General features: G+C 43.2%; 2 protein-coding genes across 2 annotated transcripts in view; both read left to right on the forward strand.

The window, feature by feature from the left end:
- Positions 1-16,133, forward strand: part of MCM6 (minichromosome maintenance complex component 6) — a 33,400-nt gene extending 17,267 nt beyond the window's left edge. Inside the window, exons 9-17 of the mRNA XM_084793371.1 lie at positions 3,007-3,148; positions 3,940-4,047; positions 5,147-5,302; positions 7,337-7,465; positions 8,830-8,991; positions 10,779-10,914; positions 12,361-12,516; positions 14,311-14,450; positions 15,681-16,133. Coding sequence (XP_084649497.1) covers positions 3,007-3,148; positions 3,940-4,047; positions 5,147-5,302; positions 7,337-7,465; positions 8,830-8,991; positions 10,779-10,914; positions 12,361-12,516; positions 14,311-14,450; positions 15,681-15,797 — 1,246 coding nt within the window. The 3' untranslated portion in view covers positions 15,798-16,133. The remainder of the gene's footprint in view (positions 1-3,006; positions 3,149-3,939; positions 4,048-5,146; positions 5,303-7,336; positions 7,466-8,829; positions 8,992-10,778; positions 10,915-12,360; positions 12,517-14,310; positions 14,451-15,680) is intronic.
- Positions 16,134-20,022: 3,889 nt separating this feature from the next.
- The window catches only part of LCT (lactase), a gene marked incomplete at its 5' end in the record, with an annotated part of 38,486 nt that continues 36,308 nt past the window's right edge, over positions 20,023-22,200 (forward strand). Inside the window, one exon of the mRNA XM_084747804.1 lies at positions 20,023-20,671. Within this exon, the coding sequence (XP_084603930.1) occupies positions 20,023-20,671 (649 nt within the window). The remainder of the gene's footprint in view (positions 20,672-22,200) is intronic.

Genomic DNA, 22,200 nt, shown 5'->3' on the forward strand with positions numbered 1-22,200 from the left:
GAGGGAAACCCTATGCTTGTTAGTAATCACTCTTTCCACAGTATAGAAAGGAACAATGTAAATTACTACATTGTCCCAATCTGCATATATTTTTTAATTGGCTCATATGTGGTCTTTAGAAATAAACTTGACTTAGCATGAAGCCATGAAGATATAGCCACGTTGGAACCTGCATTAGTGTTTTGTTTCCTTTTCTTGCTAAATAATATGCCATCTCCTTATGGTGTTAGTCAGCCCTCTGTCATTGTGACTGATACCAACCAACTTAAAGGAGGAAGGATTTACTTTGACACACAGTTTCGTCCCATGATCACTTGGTTCCACTGTTTCTGAGGACTTAAGGAGACAAGGTCATAGTGGAGAGCGGGGGAGTAGAGTTCCTCACCTCAGAGCAGCCAGGAAACAGGAGTGACAATGGACAAGAGCCTTTGCAGGTACCAGTTTATTGTAAATACACAAATACACCCTTCCCCCATCTATTTTCCACTACCCAGTAGTGCCAGGGTATTAGGAGTACATTCAGGGATTCATCTGTTGCTCAGGTCAGCGCACTTATAATTAAATCACCAGCTGTACTGGAGGGGCGCTATCCTTTTGGTTTGGTTTGCTTTGGTTTTTTGAGACAGGGTTTCTCTGTAGCCTTGGCTGTCCTGGACTCTCGTAGACCAGGCTGGTGTCAAACTCACAGAGATCTGAATGCTAAGATTAAAGGCATGCGCCACCACACCCAGCCCACTATCCATTTGTTAGTCAGTGAATATTTGGGTTTTTTCTACCTTCACTTTTTAGAGCTTGAATTGTCGTTTATAACTTGTGTTCTTTTTGCGTGTGTTTTTTGTTTGTTTGGTTGGTTGGTTTGTTTTCCTGTCCCTTTTCGTTGTTTGCGGGAGCAGGTAGTAGTGGTATTGAGATAGGATCTCACTGTGTAATCCAAGCTGGCCTCAAACTCACAGGCTGCCTCTGCCTCCCAAGTGCTAAGATTAAAGGCATGTGCCCACCACACTTGACTATTGTATTTGTTTGGAGGGGGCTGAGTTGTTCAGGGGTTTTTGATGTATATGGATATTTTCTATGTACATCTGTGCACATGGGCATGCAGTACTAATCCAGGCCAGAAGAGGGCTCTAGGACTCTACTCTCTAGAACTGGAGTAACCAGACAGTTGTGAGCCACGTGTTCCTTTGCAAGAACAGCCAGTGTTCTTAGCTGCTGGGCCATCTGTCTGAGCCCTCCTCCTGACCCCCTACCCCCTTTAACTTTTTGTTGTTGGTTTGGTTTGGGGTTTTGGTTTTTGCTTTTTCAAGACAGAGTTTTTCTGTGTACCTCTGGCTATCCTAAACTCTGTAGGCCAGGCTGACCCCAAACTCAGAGATCCACTTACCTCTGCCTCCTAGGTGTTGGGGTTAAAGGCATATATCATCCCCACCCAGATTAACATAGTTTTTAAAACATTATTTATGGTCATGTGACATAATTTCTGGAATAGTCTATTGGCTACCATGGTTTCAGGTCCTTTCAAGACAAAAATGTGGGCAGTAATCTAGACAGTTCTCACAAGTATAAGCTAAGGACTACTTTTCTTCCCTTGGGAGAAAGTCTAGAGGACTGCTTTACATAATTTCCCCATTCGCGCCCCCCCCGCCATGAGATAGGGTTTTTTGGGTAGCTTTGGCTGTCCTGGACTTGCTTTGCATTCACATTGTGTAGCCACTACCACCCTGTCTCCAGAACATTTTGTTTCCCTGAACTGAGGCGCTATACCTGTTAGCCACAGTTCTTCCCTCTCATAGGGCTCACAGCAAGCACCAGCCTACTCTGTGTAGTTAGTAAGTGTGGCCCTACTGTTTGGTACTTGTTCTAGTTTGCTTCACTTAGTGTAATACATTGAAGATTCATCATGCTGTAGTGATCAGGCTGCATGATACTCTGTTATATGTGTGTGCTACATTGTTTTATACATAATGCATTGATGGAGGTTCTGGTTGTTTCTACTGTTTCTGTGGTAACAGTAATAATTCTGTGAAAATTGTAAAACTGAGATCAGTGACTCTGCTTTTCTATTTTGTTTTGAGACAGGGTCTTTGTTTGGTTTTTCGAGACAGGGTCTCTCTGTGTAGCCTTGGCTGTCCTGGACTCGCTTTGTAGACCAGGCTGGCCTCAAACTCACAGCAATCCACCTGCCTCTGCCTCCTGAGTGCTGGGGTTAAAAGTATGTGCCACCACACCTGGCTGAGACAGGGTCTTAACTCTGTAGCCCAGAATGGTCTGAAACTCATGATCATTTTCTCTGTCACCTAAGTACTGAGATGAGAAGGGTATATCAGCACATCCAGCTCTGTGTAGCCTTGGCTATCCTGGAACTCAGTCGTTAGACCAGGCTGGCCTCCTCAAACTCACAGACATTTACCTCCTCCTACCTCTCAAGTGCTGGAATTAAAGGCTGCTCCACCACTACTCAGCTTCCTTAGTTTTGTGTGTGTTTATTTTTGGGAGCTGGAAAATGAGCTAGTGAGTAAAGTTCAATCCCTGGAACTTGTGTAAAGGTAGCAGAAGGGAACCACAAAATTGTCCTTTGACCTTCATTCACCATCTCTTCCTCCCCTACCCCCCCCCCACACACACACAAAGTAAAAATAAGCACAATTTTTTGTTTTTGTTTTTAAGTTTAAAGTTAATGGGTTTTTTTGTTTTGTTTGTTTGTTTGTTTTGATTTTCCGAGACAAGGTCTTTCTGTGTTAGCCTTGGCTGTCCTGGACTCACTTTGTAGACCAGGCTGGCCTCGAACTCACAGCGATCCACCTGCCTCTGCCTCCCAAGTGCTGGGATTACAGGCGTGCGCCACCATGCCTGGCTAAATTGATGTTTTTAATCTGGTATTCAGTTCATTTGACAGGAATGACTTTGAATCAGTGTAAGAAGCCAAGGGAAATAGAACTCCTGTTGGCTGATGTTTCTGGAATGGTTTACTGATGTGTTGATGAATCTTTGTGTGATGTTCTTGAACAGGCATGTGGATGAGTTCAGCCCCAGAGCTGTCTATACCAGCGGCAAGGCCTCCAGTGCTGCCGGCTTAACAGCAGCTGTGGTGAGGGATGAAGAATCTCACGAATTTGTCATCGAGGCTGGAGCTTTGATGCTGGCTGATAATGTAAGGACATTGTAGGCTGTTGGGTATAAGGAAATGAGAGTAAATACCCGTTTGACCTACATTAAAGATCTATAGTTTTGGCATAGAGAAACCCTGCCTTGAAACAAACAAAAGACGTATAGTTTCTATTGGATTCATTAGTATGTTATTTGGTTTTATTAATCTACATTAAATTGAGACTGTCATCATTAGTTGACACTTGCTGAGCATCCCTAGGATGTTTTTGCTGTGACTGGACTATCCCAGTTTGTTACTTTGCAGATACATGGTATATTACATATATAACTGGCAGATCAATTCCTTGTGGGTGTGAGCTTTTACTCATTGTAGTGTTCCTTCATTCTTTACTTTCCAGGCTAAATGAGTGACTGAACAGAAGTTAGGCTGTATTTGTGGTTGGCCTGGCACTCCCAGGGGTCTACCTGCCTCTGCCTTCCACATTCTTTGATTAAAGATGTGCACTATTACACTCAGCCCACGTCTCTATGCTAAGGTTTAAATGTTGAGAAAAGTATATTGTTTGTTTTGCTCTCAGTTTAAGTGAGTCAGGTATGAGTTTCCCTTCTAGCTTGGAGTTCTGTTGGATAGTCTTGTCTAAACAGGAATTAAGAATGTTTACATCCTATGAATGGGAAGGTCTCTGGTAGGAAACTTTGTGAGTTTTTTGGTTTACATCTGCAAGGCAGTTTCTCTGATTTCTTACACATGCTAGGCTAGTAAGTACTCTACCATGGAGCTGTGTCCCCAATCCTGCAAGGAAATTCCTTACTGCTAGATCTGTTTGGTTACAGGGTGTTTGTTGCATTGATGAATTTGATAAGATGGACATGCGGGACCAAGTTGCTATTCATGAAGCTATGGAGCAGCAGACCATATCTATCACTAAAGCGGGAGTGAAGGTTTGTATCCCCTTAGTGTGCAGATTAGTGTGTTAAACATACCCACCTGGGAAGCACATTGTTTCAGTGTATAATGCTGATCTAAAATACATGTGTTACCGTTGATTCAGTGCAGACACATTGCTGTAATAGAAAGTAATGGTGTGATTTTTAGCATTTCTTACTATTTCTCAAAAATTTAAGGCCTTATAAATATTCATTTATAAAATCATTTTTGCATAGTTTCTGGGGATCACACTCAGGTCAAACAGTGCAAAGAGTGTGTACTGTTCTCTCAGAGGACCTGAGTTCAGTTCCAAATAAATCTTTAAAATTAAAAAAAAAAAAAAAAAAAAGGCCAGGCGATGGTGGCACACGCCTTTAATCCCAGCACTGCAGAAGCACAGGCAGGTGGATCTCTGAGTGAGGCCAACCTGGTGTACAGAGCGAGTTCTAGGACAGCCAAGGCTACACAGGGAACCCTGCCTCAGGGGGCAAAAACCAAAAGAAAACCTTTTTTGTTTTTAAAGTAATAGATAAGTTTAACTATACTTAAATATAGATCTAAGAGAAATCTTCCCCTACAACTCCTAGCACAATGGCTACTAGGTTGTGCTGAGTAGATACCCCTCCCAGGATACCTTATGCAAGTACATATAGTTCCTACCTTCTTTAGCTTCATAACATAATTTTTTTCTCAGTCTTCCTGTAGTAGCACCTACTCGGTCCATTTTGAGCCCCATGGCACTGAACTGTATGAACCATACATTGGGTCGTTTTCAGTCCTGTGTGTCACCAAGATTTATTTATTGTAGTAAATTGAGTGTGTCCTGTGTCTAGTTTAAAGGTAAATTCCTAGCAGAATGCTGCCAAGGGCCTATGTCGTTCATCACCATGTAGAAGAGCCTGTTGTACTGTCGTCGTACTTGAAATTTTTGTTTTGTTTTGTTTTGTTTTGTTTTGTTTTGTTTCTCCCCGTACTTGAGTTTTGACGAGTCAGTGGGTGAAAGCTTTCTCCTTTTGCTTCCATTTAGTTAATTGTGTGAGATAGAATTTTTCTTGTATCTACATTGACCAGTTTGGGTTTCTTTTAGTCTAATGGTTTTCTCTCTTGGGTCAGGCAACTCTGAATGCCAGGACATCCATTTTAGCCGCAGCAAATCCTGTCAGCGGACACTACGACAGGTCAAAATCACTGAAGCAGAACATCAATCTGTCAGCGCCCATCATGTCCCGCTTTGATCTCTTTTTCATCCTGGTGGATGAGTGCAATGAGGTAACCACTTAGGCTGCTGTTGTCCATGCTGTTTATTTGTGTTCAGTTTTATGACCTTTAGAGCCCCTCAGGTGTACTACTACTGGCCTGAGTTATTTGTTTTTATATTTAAATATTCAACCATACACAATGATAACACACAAACAGCGCACCACCCACAAGGTCTTGTATAACTTGTGCTAGCCTTGGACCCTGTATAACCCATCATGCCCATCTTTGTGAGCTGTACTCTTACCCCGGGGGGCCGGTGTCCTCTATACAACGCAGAATCTTTGCTTCCAGTCTGACCTGCAGCATTACCTAAATAAAACAGCCTTACTTTTGTGAATGTTTTCGGGGACTTGGGCTTAGATTTCTCCTCTTCCTCCTCACAAGTACATGAACATCGTTAATCCACAGGTAATAATGTAGTGGCTGAGAGGATACAGTGAAGGTAGACTGTGCCATCCTGTCTCCACTACTTACTGAGACTGTGCACAGAGAATTTAACCTTTCTGGGACTCAGTTTGCTTTTATATAAAATAAAGTTAGCATCTACCTCATGAGGTTTTTATGAGGATTGCTTCTACACACATATCCAAAGAAACAGCAGCATGTAATGAGGGCCTTGTAAAGGGCTCTGCTATTTTTTTGAAAGTTTTTAAGTTATGCCACTAGGTTTCATTATAGTTTCATTTGTTTGGTTGGTTTATTCTGTTTTTCCTTCTGCCTTTTTGAGACAGGGTCTCTTTGTAGCCCTGGCTATCCTGAAACTGCAGACCAGGTTGGCCTCAAAATTACAGAGTGCTACCTCTCTCTGCCTCCCTGGTCCTTGGATAAAGTGTATGCCCCCTTTTCATGCGCATGTGTCAGTAACATTGCTCTAATTGCTTACTTCCCCGTTTTATTTGTTTGACTGGTTCCCTTCCTCCTCCCCACTAGTTCTTGTTTTCAGAGCAAATGGACTACCTACCAGGGATATTTTTAGAGTGGGAAAGATAGACATCAGGGTACTGAAGAGATGCTTTAGCCATTAAGAGGACCTGCTGCTTTTGCAGGTTTGATTCTCAGCACCCATGTGGTGCCTCCTCACAACCATCCATAACGCCAATTCCAGTGGGTCTGAAGCCCTTGTAGCCTCTGAGCAGCAAGCATATACATACATGGTGCAAACACATGCACAGGCTTATAAATTTTGTTGTTGTTTGTTACTTTTGAGACAGAGACTCACCATAACTCTCTCTTGTCTGGAACTTGCTATGTAGGCCAGGCTGGCCTCAAACTCACAGAAATTCTGCCTCCAGTGTTGGGAGGCATACCCAGCATAAGATTTTTTTTTTAAGATTTATTTCTTTATTATGTTTACAGTATTCTGCCTGCATGTATGGCTGTACACCAGAAGAGGGCACCAGATCTCATTATAGATGGTTGTGAGCCATCATGTGGTTTCTGGGAATTGAACTCAGGACTTCTGAAAGAGCAACCAGTACTTCTTAACCTCTAAGCTAACTCTCCAGCCTAAGATGTGTTTATTTTTTATTTAAAGATCTGTTACAGCACTCAGGAGGCAGAAGCAGGTGGATCACTGTGAGTTCTAGGACAACCTGGTCTACAAAGTGACTCCAGAACAGCCAAGGCTACACAGAGAAACCTTGTTTGAAAAAACCAAAGAAAGTTGGAGCCTATTAACTTCTTTCAAGATAGTGTCTCGCAGCCAGTTGTGGTGGCGCATGCCTTTAATCCCAGCACTGGGAGTTCGAGGCCAGCCTGGTCTACAAAGTCCAGGACAGTCAAGGCTACACAGAGAAACCCTGTCTCAAAAAACAAAAACAAAACAAAAGATAGGCTCTCTTGTAGCCTATATTGTCCTTGAAGTTCTTATGTAGTCAAGGATAAATGACTTCACTGAACTGCTATTCCAAGTGCTAGGGTTGCAGGCATTCGCTGCATGCCCAGATGAGAGGTCATTTGTAGCTATAAATCATCTCCTACTACATGTGGTACATAATCGATACTACTATGACTGATAGACGTTATCTTCTTGTTTTGAATTAGGTGACAGATTATGCTATTGCCAGGCGCATAGTAGACTTGCATTCAAGGATTGAAGAATCAATTGACAGGGTTTATTCCCTTGATGATATCAGAAGGTATCTTCTCTTTGCCCGACAGTTTAAGCCCAAGGTAATGTGCCTTGCTGTGCCTGGATAAGTAATGGTGTGTGTGTGTGTGTGTGTGTGTGTGTGTGTGTGTGTGTGAGAGAGAGAGAGAGAGAGAGAGACAGAGACAGAGAGAGACAGAGAGGGAGGGAGGGAGGGAGAGAATTGGATTTAAATAAATGGGTTATGTGAAGATTAACAACTTTGCTTTGGTTTGTTTTAGCTTTACCTTTGGGTTTGATCTTTTGAGGCATGGTCTTCACTGTGTGGCCGTGGTCCAGGCTGGCCTCAAATTCAAAATCCTGCTTTAGATTCCTACTTCTCTTTTTATAGGAATATGATGATGTGCCTAGCTAGGGTTTGTTGTTGTTGTTGTTGTTGTTGTTGTTGTTTGTTTGTTTGTTTTTTTTCTTAAATCTTTTTAGCTTATTGCTTGATAGTTTTATACTAGAATATAATGTTTTCATAAATCCACCTCTCATTTCCAGACCTTACTCCTCCATACCCTGACCACTTTTCCTTCCTAACTTTGTATACTCCTTTTAAAACCTGCTAAGTACACTCTGATCTCCTTAAAATTTATGTTTGTGATTTGTGATTTAATACCAGCTTGTTTCTTCAGAAATGGTTGAGGAGATTTTGTTTGGTTGGTTTTGGTTTTTCAAGACAGGGTTTCTCTGTGTAGTCCTGGCTATCCCTAAGCTTGCTTTGTAGACCAGGCTAGCCTTGAGCTCACAAAAGATCCGCCTGCTTCTGCTTCCTGAGTGCTAGGATTAAAGGTGTATGCCACCACAGCTGGCTGAGGAGATTATTTTTAATCTGAATAATTTCTTCATATTTGATTCCTTAAATACTAATAAAAAATATTTTAGCCAGGCATACTTAGTGAAATAATATCTGGCAATAAACTTAAGTAAATAAGGATTGTGAGTGATTTAGTGTGAAGAGTGTGTGTTTTCCAGTACTACTGTGTACTGAGTTTCTTGCTCAGAAAACCTGAGGACATTTTAGGTCAATATGTGCTGTCTTTTTCCCCTAAAGCCAGCATGAGTGCATTAGCTGAGCATCAAGAAGTCTGAGTGTCCTTAGTTCACTTAAAGAGCTTTGGCATCTTGAAGTATAAAAGGCATTTCATTTTATTCTTTTGCTTCAAACATTATTTAGAAATGATGATTTATTGTCTTCATGTTCATAAAATTAGTACATGGAGTTTATAGGCTTCTTAGTGTCGGTTTCTGCAGTAATCCATTGTCTTTGTGATAGCTTAAAGTTTCAACTTCTGTTCCCCGGAGCGCTCCCACCAGGGACCCTCTTTAACTGAAGTTGATTGTAGCCTGTCAGGGAAAAGGAGTGCAAATGGCTCCCTTGACTTGACTGGTTTTGAAACAGATTTCCAAAGAGTCAGAGGACTTCATCGTGGAGCAGTACAAGCGCCTCCGCCAGAGGGATGGCTCTGGGGTCACCAAGTCCTCATGGAGAATCACTGTGCGACAGCTTGAGAGCATGATCCGCCTCTCAGAGTCGATGGCCCGCATGCACTGCTGTGATGAGGTACCACAGTCCCTTTGATAACACGGGAACAGAGGAATGCATGAGTTGGCTTGTAGGCGTGTTTTATCTTTGCTATTTATGGAAGGTCTTAGAACCAGTTGATACTAGTCTCCCCATAGGAATGTTGTTATTGTGCAGTTATGAAGTATGATAGTTAGACCAATAATAACAGATAATAGTGTTTATTATCATCAGATTGTGGAGTGCAGACACAAGTGAGTAATTATTTATCCAGGAGAAACGTATATAATCTTTACAGTGTCCTCAGCCTCTGGCTGGGATTGCAAATGTGCCTGTGAGTCCTGCCTCGGAAGGAGCCTTCCTCCTTGCCTTTGTATAATCTCTGTGGTGGATTTGGTTTTGTGTATGCTAAGAATTGAATTCAGGGTCTTGTGCATGCTGAGCATACTCATGGCACTGACCTACATCCTTAGCTCCATTGGTTTTAAATTATTTTTTGAGCCCTGGATCCTTGGATCTCTGGATTCACAGGTAAATGTCAGAGTATGGGAAGGTGGCAATGTTGGACGCCACACATCTGTGTCAAACAAGAGGCTTTTGTGTACTTTATGTACAAAATTCAGTTAGAATTCAAATTTGTGAATCTGAAAAGGCTGGATTCATTTGTTGTTTTTCTAAGCTGGGCTCTCACTTGGTAACCAGGCTTAAACTTCCATCCCTCTGCCACATACTCCCATTGGTGGAAGCATAAGTGTACTTTGGTTTTGAGATAGTACTTAAGGCCTAAGATGGCCTTTAATCTGGTTTTGTAGCAACCAAAGCTTAGTAGAGGCGGGAGAATCGTGAGTTCAAGGTCATCCTCCGCTGCATTTCAAGTTTGAGGCCACCTTGGGGCTGCATGGGTCCTGGAGAGATGACTCAGTGAACAGCTGCTCTTCTAGATAGAGGATCTAGCAACCACATGTTTTACAACTGTTCATGACTCCAGTACCAAGGGATCTAATACTTTCTTCTTCTTCTTCTTCTTCTTCTTCTTCTTCTTCTTCTTCTTCTTCTTCTTCTTCTTCTTCCGCTTCTCCTCCTCCTCCTCTTCTTATTTTTCTTCTCCTTCCTGTTCCTTTCTTCTTCTCTTTCTTTCTTCTCCTTCCTCTATCTTCTTCACCAGCGTTCTTCCTTCTTTCTTCTCTTCTTCTCCTCTTCCTCCTCCTTTCTTGTCTCTGCAGGCTCTGAGAGCATATAATATGCAGATATACATAAATGCAGACCCCCAAAAATGAACATTAAAAGCCAGGCGTGGTGGCACATGCCTTTAATCCCAGCACTTGGAGGCAGAGGCAGGCAGATCTCTGAGTTCAAGGCCAGCCTGGTCTACAAAGCGAGTTCAGGACAGCCAAGGCTACATAGAGAAACCCTGTCTTGAAAAAACAAAAATAGAAACCACATTAAATAAAAATAAAATTGGGGGAGGAAAGTGCATACTGCTCTTGTAGATGACAAGAGTTTGATTCCCAACACCCGAATTGTGTTGCTCTACAACTACCTGTAGTTCCAACGCTAAGGAACCCAATACTCTTCTGGCCTCCAGACACCTGCACTTGTGTGTGGACATATCCACACACAGCCATACAAAATCCACTAAGCAGTTGTACCAGTTCATATACACCTGCAGTGGGTAACAGTTACTCTTTGTTTGCTCCAGTATGTGATGTTGTCAGTCATTTCAGCCATTTTGGTGAGCTACTAGTGCTACATGGGGGAGAAGTGTTCTTAACTGTTTGGTATACAGCATCATCTCACATAATTAAGTTGTCTCATTACTGGCTTAGGTCCAGCCTAAACATGTGAAGGAAGCTTTTCGATTACTGAATAAATCAATCATCCGTGTAGAAACACCTGATGTCAATCTAGATCAAGAGGAAGAGATCCAGATGGAGACGGATGAGGGACCAGGTGGCATCAATGGTGAGGAGCTTGCTTATCTCTGTGATATCTTCTTTTTTTTTTAAGGTTTATTTATTTATACAGTATTCTGCCCACACGTGTGCCTGCCCACCACAAGAAGACACCAGATCTCATTACAGGTGGTTGTAAGCCACCATGTGGTTGCTGGGAATTGAACTCAGGACCTTCAGAAGAGCAGATGGTGCTCTTAACCTCTGAGCCATCTCTCCAGCCCCCATCTCTGTGATATCTTGCAGGATGTCATAGTACCAGTGTGCCTGTCAAAGGTTGTGAAGTAGATGTATTAAAAAAGCAGGGCAAATGGACTTTAAATTGATTAACTATAAGCTGAAGCACAGTTAAGTAGTTGTATACAGTATATGTGCTTGAAAGTCTGAAAGCAAACATGTCAAAATGGCATCTACTCTTTTTTTTTATTAGTTTATTCAGATTACAACTAAATTGTTATACCATCACTTGTATTCTCCCCTCCCTCCCTCCCTCCCTCCCACTTTCACCCTATTCCCCTCCCCTAGGTCTATGATCGAGGGGGATCTCCTCCTCCACTATATGTTCATAGGCTATCAAGTCCCATCTTGGTAGCCTACTTATTCTTCTTTGAGTACCAACAGGTCTCCCCACCAAGGGGAGGTAGCCAAATATTCTATTTTGCTCTTGATTTTAAAGTATTTTCTTAGGTCGTAGATGGTTCGGTGGGTGATACTCTCGCCTTAAAACCTTGTGGCGTGCCAGATGGAGTGGTGCACACCTTTCATCCCAGCACTCAGGAGGCAGGGGCAGTCGGATCTCTGTGAGTTCGAGGCCAGCCTGGTCTACAAAGTGAGTCCAGGACAGCCAAGGCTACACAGAGAAACCCTGTCTCGGAAAAAAACAAAAACAAAACAAAACCAAAAAGAACAAAACAAAACCTTATTACCTGAGTTCATTGTCCTTAGCCCACGAAAGGGTAAGAGGACTGAATCCACAGAGTTATCCTGACTTCACACACTACAACATGCTCATGTGTCCATACACACAGTAACAATTTAAAAGATTCTTAAACTTCTCAGTCATATTGAAACAGGTGAGTACAGAAATTTTTTGTTTATAACATTACAAATTGACTTTGTCAGGTACAGGGGAAAAGTCTCATGAGGTAGGTAGGCCTAAGCTATCCTAAATGTATAGCCTTCAGGTTCAGCTATAGGTGTGTGTCACCATGCCCTGTTGCACATGGTATCAATAAAATCTCTGTCCCCATCCCTAAATATTCCTCTCAGTTTCTTTACTAGTGGGTTTTTAATTTAAAATAGATTATTTATTAATTGTAAAAATACATTCCAATTTGTTTATAAAATGATTGTTTTCTGAAGTTTGTATTAAGCATAAACAGTATGCGCATGGGTGCTAGATGAAAGCATGTTCAAGGCACAAGGACAAGACTCAGGAGCTTCCTTCCTTCCTTAGGTCATGCTGACAGCCCTGCCCCTGTGAATGGGTTCAATGGCCCCAGTGAAGATGCTGTTCAGGAGGCTGTTTCCAAGCCCTCCCTGAGGCTGGGCTTTGCTGAGTACTGCCGCATCTCTAACCTCATTGTGCTCCACCTCAGGAAAATGGAAGAAGGTGAGTGAGTATGTGCCCCAGTTACTTATACATACTGTTTCTGCGCTTCTTATGTTAAGCACTGTACTCTATCAGAAAAGATGGTGGTTTACGTTGGCTCAGCTTAGGAAGGGAACTTGTATGGTGTTGGAGGAAGGTCCAAAATGCTGACTTCGGTGCCTTGAGATGTGGTTACCGCCCTGCATGGGCATTGTTATGAATGTTGAAGCATCTCCTGTAACCATGTGTTGATAAGGAATGCTCCCCAGTTATCCCTGATTGGCTAAATAAAGATGCTAAAACCTATGCCTGGGTAGAAGAGGGGTGGGCAGAGGACTTACTGGAGTTGGGTTTGAGAGGTGAGAGAAGAAAGGGAAAGGAAAAGAGGTGTAGCAAGAGCATGGGAAGCCAGAGAGAAGAGTCACCAAGAGGCAAGATGGTGATAAGCATATGGCTCTGAGGACAGACCAATAACGGGAAGTTGCCTGGAGTCATCAGACTGGCAAGTGATTGGATTTTATGTGAGTTATAAAGGTACTAGGATTGGGATAGTTCAGATTCTGCCCAGCATAGTGTCTACAGCTTAATAACAAATCATAGTCTCCCTGTGTCAGCCATTGGGGAACTAGCTGGTTAAGTAAAACTGTTGTTGTAATACTACATTAATCAACTTAGAAAGAATAATTATCCTATCAGCCCAGTTTCCCTACAGGCTCATTGCCAGAGGCTTACAGGTCATTCTTTTTCATGCATTTAGCTTATGATTTTGGAGCAGATCTTTACATCTAATCATTTAAAGAACATACTTTCTGGCAGATAGAATTGTTATAGTTGCTTTCTTCCCAACAGATGGTCTCCCTGGTTATTTATATTTTACAAGCAAGTTGAACTCCCCACCCACCCACCCACCCCCCAAAAATACCACAAATGTACTAGGTTTAACCTAGTACTTTAAAATTTTTGAGTTGGAAGTAGATCCTGGCTCAGTGTGATGACTTACACATACGTACTAGAATCTTCTTCTCTATTAAGTACTTGGTTACTGGGACACTTGCCCACTTCTTACCCTTAACTGTTTTTGCTGTGGTTATGTGTTTCACAGTTTTCCATTTTAGCCATGAGCAGGAGGAAAAACCATCATCTGTTAGAGTTGGGGTTAATTCTTTTTGTATATGAGTGCCCATGGAGTCCAAAGGGGGGGATTCCACTCCCCCAGAGCTAGAGTTACAGTGTGCTGTGAGCTGCCTAATGTGTGTGCTGGGAACTGGACAGCTTCTGGGCTTAGTTCACTATGCACAATTCCAGTCTGCTGGAGACTTTTGACAGCTGGTTTCACCTACTGCTTGAAAGAAGTAGATCCTGGCTGAGTGTGATGGCCTGAACTAAGTCCTAGCACTCGACGGAGGCAGGGGGATCTCTGTGTGTGTGCAGTGCTGAGGATTGGATCTCTTTCCTAGTACATGCTAAACACATGTTCTAAAACTACTCATCTTCAGCTGCGCATAGTGGCGCAGCCTTTAATCCCAGCACTCAGGAGGCAGAGGTAGGTGGATCTCTGTGAGTTCAAGGCCAGCTTGGTCTACAGAGTGAGTCCAGGATGGCCAAGGCTACACAGAGAAACCCTGGCGGGGGCAGGGTGCAGAGGGAAACTACATTCATCTTTACTTTTGCACCTTATTTTGCCATTTCTAACGTCTATGGTTTTTGTTTTGTTTTGTTTTGTTTTTCATTTTTTCTTTTATGTGTATGCGCGTCATGAATTGGCAATGCAATTTGTTAGACGTCAATCCTTTTAAATAATTGTTTTTGTTGTAGAGGAGGATGAGTCAGCATTGAAGAGGAGTGAGCTTGTTAACTGGTACCTGAAGGAAATCGAGTCAGAAATAGACTCTGAAGAGGAGCTCATAAATAAAAAAAGGATCATAGAGAAGGTTGTTCACCGTCTAACGCACTATGTAGGTATCCACCACTGCCTGGGCTCTGGGGTGATGCAGGAAGGTGTCCTTATGTCTGCAGGTTTCAGAGTAGGCTTTTTGATGAGTTTGTTTATTTTTTAATCATTGGGGTGTGGTCATATTGTGGAGAAAGAGAATGAGCAATAAGCGGAGGGGCTTTTTTCCTCTAAAATAAACAGAATTAGGTAAAAGCTGAGCAGGTAAGTAGGTGCCTTTTGGATCTTATTGTTGGCTGTGTTTTTCTGATGTCGTCTTCTCCCTATATTAGTCTTGAACCCTGGCTTTGCATAAGCTGGTCAGACTTAACCTCCGTGCTGCTTCCACAGCTCCTATTTGGGTGCTTCACTCACACTTGGCTGTGGTGAATTCTCAAACCAACCCGCTAGAATCACCCATTGCTTAATTTAGAGATTGTATCCCACTGTGAATCTCACACTGGCCTAGAATTCAAGGTCTTTGTGCCTTAGCTGCCTGAATGCTAGGTGTGTGCCATCATGGCAGGCTTTGACTCGTTCCTAATTCAGTTAGAAATGATCTACCTAGCATGTGAGAGGCCTGGGTATGATACCTTATAACAAGTAAATAGCTGCAGAGATGGATGGATCTCAGTGCTCAAGTGACTGAGGACAGGAAAATAACAAGTTTCAGGCTGGTCTGGCAGCACAGACTGTCTCAAAAACTGGGAAGAGAGATGCATAAAAAAGGCTAGTAGGAGGCCAGGTATGGTGGCACACGTATTTAATCCCAGCACTCTAGAGGCAGAGCCAGGCCAATCTGAGTTTGAGGCCAGCCAAGGCTACCCAGAGAAACCCTGACTCAAAAAAAAAAAAAAAGAAAGAAAGAAAGAAAGAAAGAAAAAAGTAAAGGGCTAATAGGTAGTAATTAAAAATTTAACAAAAGACATTAAATGCAACTAAGTAAATTCAGGTATTAGAGAATTCTTGCACAATTATATATTCAAGCACAGTTTTTTTTGTTTTTTGTTTTTTTTTTTTTTTTTGAAGTTATGTTGACAAGCATTTGGTAAAATGTGTAGGGTAGCTTATTAAAATCACGATACCTGCCAAGTTTCTTAGGTTTGTAAGGCAGTTCTACATAGCGATGAACAAAACACCAGATGGTTTTAAGGTGGGGTCTGGTCCAGGTGCATTTGGAGAGGAACTGAGAGAATGTGTAAGTAGCAGACATTTGGAAGAGTGTGGTTCTGACTGGAAACAAACTGTTCCACAGGATCATGTCCTGATTGAGCTTACCCAGGCTGGGCTGAAAGGCTCCAGTGAAGGAAGCGAGAGCTATGAAGAAGATCCCTACTTGGTAGTCAACCCTAACTACTTGCTTGAAGATTGAGGTATTCAAGGTAACTTTATGGCCAGAGACGAGGACCTGTGGGGCCCTCCCTCTGGCACTCAGAAGAGACAGTTTCTGGAGCAAGGCCTGAGGGTGGTTTGAGGAGAGACACCTGAGTTCATGTCCCTGTGACTGTCAAACTGGGACAGGCTTCGGCACTTAGTGTTTCTTGTCCTATTGAAGTTGGAACCCAATCGTGTTCTTTCTGTGTCAGACCTTTGTCTTCATGTGTAGGGAAGGCCTGCTGCTTTTGTCATACATGTATCTGGGGAAATTGCCTTCTTCGGTTTCCAACCACTGCTTTTATTCATGAAAATAAAAGAACTTGTTCTGTGATTGTCTGTTGGATTCATTTCTGCTCTTGATGGTTGCCTTCATTTCCATGAGTGAATGAGTTCTTTTTTTTTTTTTTTTTTTTTTTTAAAGAAGTGGGTTTTTTTGGGCAGGTGTGTATAAATGCTATGGCATTTCTGAGTACTGTGAGCCTTTCCTTGTGACCAGTGTGTCCGTGATGCCTTCCTGTCACAGCCTTGAATTTCTATTACGTGAGAGTTCCTAAGTTACTTGGGCAAGCAGATACGATAGCACATGTCTGTAGTCCCATCTACTAGGTAGCTAAGGCAGACAAATCAGACTAGAATTTCAGTTAACCTGGGCAAGGACACAAAACTCTATCTCAAAGGGGATAGTTGGTAATGGTGGCATCAAGCACTTGGGGAAGGCAGAGGCGTGTGGATGGGTCTTAGGATTCATGGCCAGCTTGGTCTATCTGCTGAGTTCCAGACCATCCGGGGCTATAGAATGAGACTGTGTCTCCAAAAGGGCTAAGGAAAAGTTGTAAAGTGATCAAGGGCCTCTCATGAAACACTATGACCAAGAAGCAAGTTGGAGAGGAAAGTTTGTTTGGCTTAAACCTCATAGTACTGTTCATCATTTTAAAAAGTCAGGGCAGGAATCTGGAGGCAGTGGCCATGCATGAGTACTGCTAACTGGCTTGCCCCCCCCCCCCCAATGGTTTGCTCATTCTTTTAGAACCTAGAACTACCAGCCCAGGGGTGACACCACCCACAATGGGCTGGACCCTCCCCTTTGAATCACTAATTAAGAAAATGCCCTGTAGCCTTGCCTACAGCCCTATCTAGTGAAGGCATTGTCTCATCTGAAGCTTCCCATCTGACAACTTGTGTAGAGTAGGCATGACACTAGCCAGTACAGGGCTCATGTGAAATATTTGGAGATGGTAGTACATGCTTATAATTTCTTTGCTAGGGAGGTGGAGACAGGCTGGTCCCTGAGGCGTAGTAGCCTATTTCCACAAGTTCCAGGCCAGTGAGACACTCTATTTAAAACAAACAAACAAACAAAGTTGAGCCTGGTGGCACAAGCCTTTAATCCCAGCACTTGGCAGGCAGAGTCAAGTAGATCACTGAGTTTGAGGCCAGCCTGGTCTACAAAGCAAGTTCAAGACACCAAGATAACAGAGAAATCCTGTCTCGAAAAAACAAATTTAAAAAATATTAAAGTCAAAAAGAAGGTGGATGGCACTTGAGGAACAACACTTAGCACCTACATGGTGGCTTGTTTTAAATATTTTAAAGATCTGTTGAGATGGCTCAATAGGTAAACACACTTCCACACAACTGTAGTTCAATCCCCAGAACCCATGGTCAAAGGCAAGAAGCCACTTTACAGAGTTGTCTCTGACTTCTACACATTATGCTGCTGTACATGTACATTTTAATATGTAGCTAGGCTTTACATAGGGGTGTGTGTGTGTGTGTTTAAAGACAGTCTCGCAGTGTAGCTCTGTGTGGGTGGATGTGATTTAAAGACAGGGTTTCACTATGTAGCTCTGGCTTTTTTGGAATTCTCTGCCTCAGCCTTTTTAGGAATTTCCTACCACATCTGACCTCACAGTGTATCTTCAGAGACATTGAAAACTCTTCATCAGCGAGGCGGTGGTAGCCATGCCTTTAGTCTCAGCACTTGGGAGGCAGAGGCTGGTGGATCTCTGGGTTGGAGACCAGCCTGGTCAACAGAGCAAGTTCCAGGACAGCCAAGGCTACACAGAGAAACTCTTTTGTCTCAAAAAAATTAAAATAATAAAACTTTATTGTGTTCTGATATGAAAATTTGACAGTTTTTGTATTGGCTGTTGAGATAGCTCCGTGGTTAAAGTACTTGACCCTCAAACATGAGGAACTGAGTGTGGAAAGGAAAAATAAGCTGAGTGTGGAGGTTCATGCTTGAAATCTGCACAGGGAAGAAGAGATACAGATCTAGTGCCCACCTGCCAGCCAGCCTAGCCTGCTAGATCAGTGCTAAGCCTGTGAAAGACCCACTTTGAAGGGGGCCTGCAAGGCCACTCAATAGCCAAAGCACTTAACGCAAGCCTGAGGGCCTGGGTGGATCCCCAGGGCAGACATGGTGGAAAGAGACCTGGCTGATGATGTGTGGCAGAGATCATGTATGCACACACACACACACACACAGAGTTTTAAGTAATAAAAAGGTGAGCAATGCCTGACCAAAATCTGTCCTTACTCTACATAAATGCACATGCATGCACACTCTTAACATATTCGCACAGATGCAGAGGAGCCCCCATTTTTTAACCAGATTAATTTATGTGTATATGTATGTCAGATAAATAAGTTTTTTCTGAGTGTATGTATATGGATCATTCTTGCCTGGTGCCTATGGTCGGAGGAGGAGCTCAGGTCTCCTTGTGAGTCACCATTTAGATGCTAGAAATCAAACCTGGGTCCTTTGCAAAAGCAACGGGTGCTCTTAAATCTCCCAGCCATCTTTCCATGTTTGTCTGATTTCTGGTTTTTCTAGACAGGGTCTTGATACCTCTGACTGGCCTGAAACTCACTGTGTAAGCTAGGCTGACCTCAAACTCAGAGGTCCACCTACCTCTGCCTCCTGACTGCTGAGTTAAAGATGGGCACCACCTTTTTTTGGTTTGGTTTAGTTTGGTATGGTTTTTTTGATTTTGTGTTTTGGGTGGTTGTTTGGGGCGGGGCAGAGCTAAGGAAAAGTTGTTTTTTGTTTTTCAAGACAACACTGCCTGCTGTTCCCATGTTTTCAAAGGGGGAACAGGCTGTTGTTGGTGGTTTTTTTTTTTTTTTTTAATGAGAGCCTGACCTTTTAAAAAGATTTATTATGTATACGGCATTCTACCTGCATGTACACCAGAAGAGGGCACCAGATCTCATTATAGATGGTTGTGAGCCACCATGTGGTTGCTGGGAATTGAACTCAGGACCTTTGGAAGAGCAGCCAGTATTTATTTATTTATTTATTTATTTATTTATTTATTTATTTATTTTATATGAGTGCTTTATCTGCAGAAGAGGGCATCTGATTACCTCTTCTGGTATGCATGAAATCAGAGCACTCACATGCATAAAGTAAACATTTAAAAAATAATAATAATTTGAAGAAAAAATAAACCTCATGTCAGGACCCTGAAGATGGTGCTGGAGGTTCACTGGACCTCATTCTTCCCACTGTCCACTCTGAATAGTCTTTGGGTTTTGTTACTGTTAGTTTCTCTGATTGGCATTTTGGGGGACAGGTAGCTGAGCTTAGTTTGTTGGGTTTGCTGGGGCCCAGACATCCTAACAAGTCCAATAACATTATCTTATGGTATTTAACTTTGTAAAGATTAGGACCGAGGAGATGCTCAGACAGTGAAGTGCTTGCTGTACAAGCATGAAGACAGATTTGGGTGCTTAGTGCCCATATAGAAAGTCAGGTGTGCCGGGCGGTGGTGGCGCACACCTTTAATCCCAGCACTTGTGAGGCAGAGGCAGGCTGATCGCCAGGAGCTGGAGGCCAGCCTAGTCTACAAAGTGAGTCAAGGTATTACACAGAGAAATCCTGTCTCGAAAAACCAAAAAGAAAAGAAAGAAAAAAAAGTCAGGTGTGGTGGGACACACCTGTGGTTCGTTCTGCCCTGAAGAGCCTGAGACAGGCAGTTTCCTGGGGCGAAGGTACTCAAGATCTACCTCTGGCCTCCACGTGTGTGCGCACACAAACATTGCGTACAGAAACACAAAACACTTTTTTTTTTGAAGATTACACTGATTGAACTGAGTCCTGATTTAACTATTCTAGATAACCCAGTTAACTATTGTGTAGATAATCACTTATTTTACAGCCTCAGCTATGGTTATAAACTCAGGATTCCTTCCACAGCTCTGACAGCTCCTTGAACATGGAGTTGCCTTGGGCAGCCCTCTTCCTGACTACTGTCCTCCTGGGTCTTTCATGCCAGGCGTCTGACTGGAAATCTGACAGAAATTTTATTTCAGCTGCTGGTCCTCTAACAAATGACTTACTGTTTAACCCAAACCATCCGCTGGGAAACCAAGGCCCTGACTTGGTAGCTGGTAACACCGATATCTACGTCTGCAAGCAGCCATTGCCCTCTTTCTTGCCTCAGTACTTCAGCAGCCTTCATGGCAGTCAAGTCACCCACTACAAAGTGCTTCTGTCATGGGCACAACTTCTCCCAACAGGAAGCTCCAAGAATCCAGACCAGGAAGCAGTGCGGTGCTACCGACAGCTCCTGCAGTCCCTGAAGGCTGCCCAGCTTCAGCCCATGGTGGTCCTGTGCCACCAGGCCCCACCCGCCAGCAGCGACAGCCAGAGAAATGGGGTTTTTGCTGACCTCTTTGCCGACTATGCCGCGTTCGCCTTCCAGTCCTTTGGGGACCTTGTTGAGATCTGGTTCACCTTCAGCGACTTAGAGAACGTTATCAAGGATCTTCCCCACCGGGATTCGAAAGCTGTTGGTCTCCAAACCCTCAGCACTGCCCACAGGAAAGCCTTTGACATTTACCACAGCAAGTACTCTTCTCAGGGTGAGTACACACGCCATGGTGGCCTAGGGCCAGCAGCCTTCACCACCCTCCTCTGTTGCCTCCTTAAAGCAGGACAGATGTTCTCACCACCACCTGAGCCTTTCCAGGAGACCCCCCACCCCCCCACCCCAGATCTAAGCACTGCTCAGATAATTGGTAACATGAACGTCCCAAAGGGGACACAGATGTTCCAGCGTTTGTCTGAAACATTTCCTTTTTCTCTTCCATTGAGATAATGTCTCTTGTAGCGTAGGCTGGCTCACTGTGTGGCCAGGAGCCTTTTATCTCCTGCCTTCATCTCTAAGTTCTAAGATGACAGAAATATGCCACCACATCCAGTTTTATGCAGTGCCAGGCAAGCACTCTACCCACTAAACCATACCCTAAGCTCCTGAAAATCATCTTACTATAAGTGTACACGTATGTATATATGTATGATTTTATTTTTATTGTATGTATATGGTGGTTTTATCTGCATGTATGTCTGAGCACCATGTGCATGCCTGTGCCCTTGGATCCCCTGGAATTGGAGTTACAGAGGGCTACAAGTCGCTGTATGGATACTAGGAATCAAGCCAGCGGCCTCTGGAAGAGCAGCCAGTGCTCTCAAGTGCTGAGCCACCGCTCTAGCCCCTTGAGACCGAGCTTCTAAAACCCTCCTCAGAGTCAAGTCTGTGCAGCTGTCTTTCTCAGCCCTTCCGTGGAGGGAAGGTTATAAAGTCAGGGTTCCTCCCATTCTTCACTATTAACGAAGTATGCTGCAGTGACTATTCCTATGCATAGATAGTTCTTGCCCACGCTCTGATAAATTCTTTTTGATAGGGCCTTCAAGTTGAAATTAGCCAGGTGTAGTGGTACATGCCTGTAAATCTAGCACTTGAAAGACTCGCACGCCTTTAATCCCAGCACTCGGGAGGCAGAGGCAGGCGGATCGCTGTGAGTTTGAGGCCAGCCTGGTCTACAGAGTGAGTCCAGGACAGTCAAGGCTACACAGAGAAACCCTGTCTCGAGAAACCAAAAAAAAAAAAAAAGACTGAATGGGAGGGTTGTAAGTTCAAAGTCAGCCAGGTGTGAAGATCTCTATGAGTTCAAGACCAGCCAGGGCCACAAACAGATTCCCCTTTTCTTCCTCTGCCACCACCACCACCCAAAAAATAAGAAAAAATAGATAAATAAAATGAAACCAGTGTGTTAAAATATCAGCATTCTTTTAAGACCTCAAAGCATAGTGCTATTTATACCCATAGCTACAATGTTGCCATTCTGTCCTATTTTGCCAATTTTAAATTATATGAATTTTTTGTTATACATAGTGTGAGTAAAAAGAAGTTAACTTTTAGCCAAGTGCAGTGCTGCATACCTGTAATCTGACCACTCAGGGAGGTAGAAGCAGGCAGATCCTGTGAGTTCGAGGCCCCCACCCCAACCCCTGGTCTACAAAGAGAGTTCCAGGACAGCCAAGGCTACACAGAGAAACCCTGTCTCGAAAAAGCAAAAACTAAAAATAAGAAAGGAGTACTTGCTGTTCT

The sequence above is a fragment of the Acomys minous genome (assembly GCF_964271855.1).
Source record: "Acomys minous genome assembly, chromosome: 1".
Taxonomy (NCBI): domain Eukaryota; kingdom Metazoa; phylum Chordata; class Mammalia; order Rodentia; family Muridae; genus Acomys; species Acomys minous.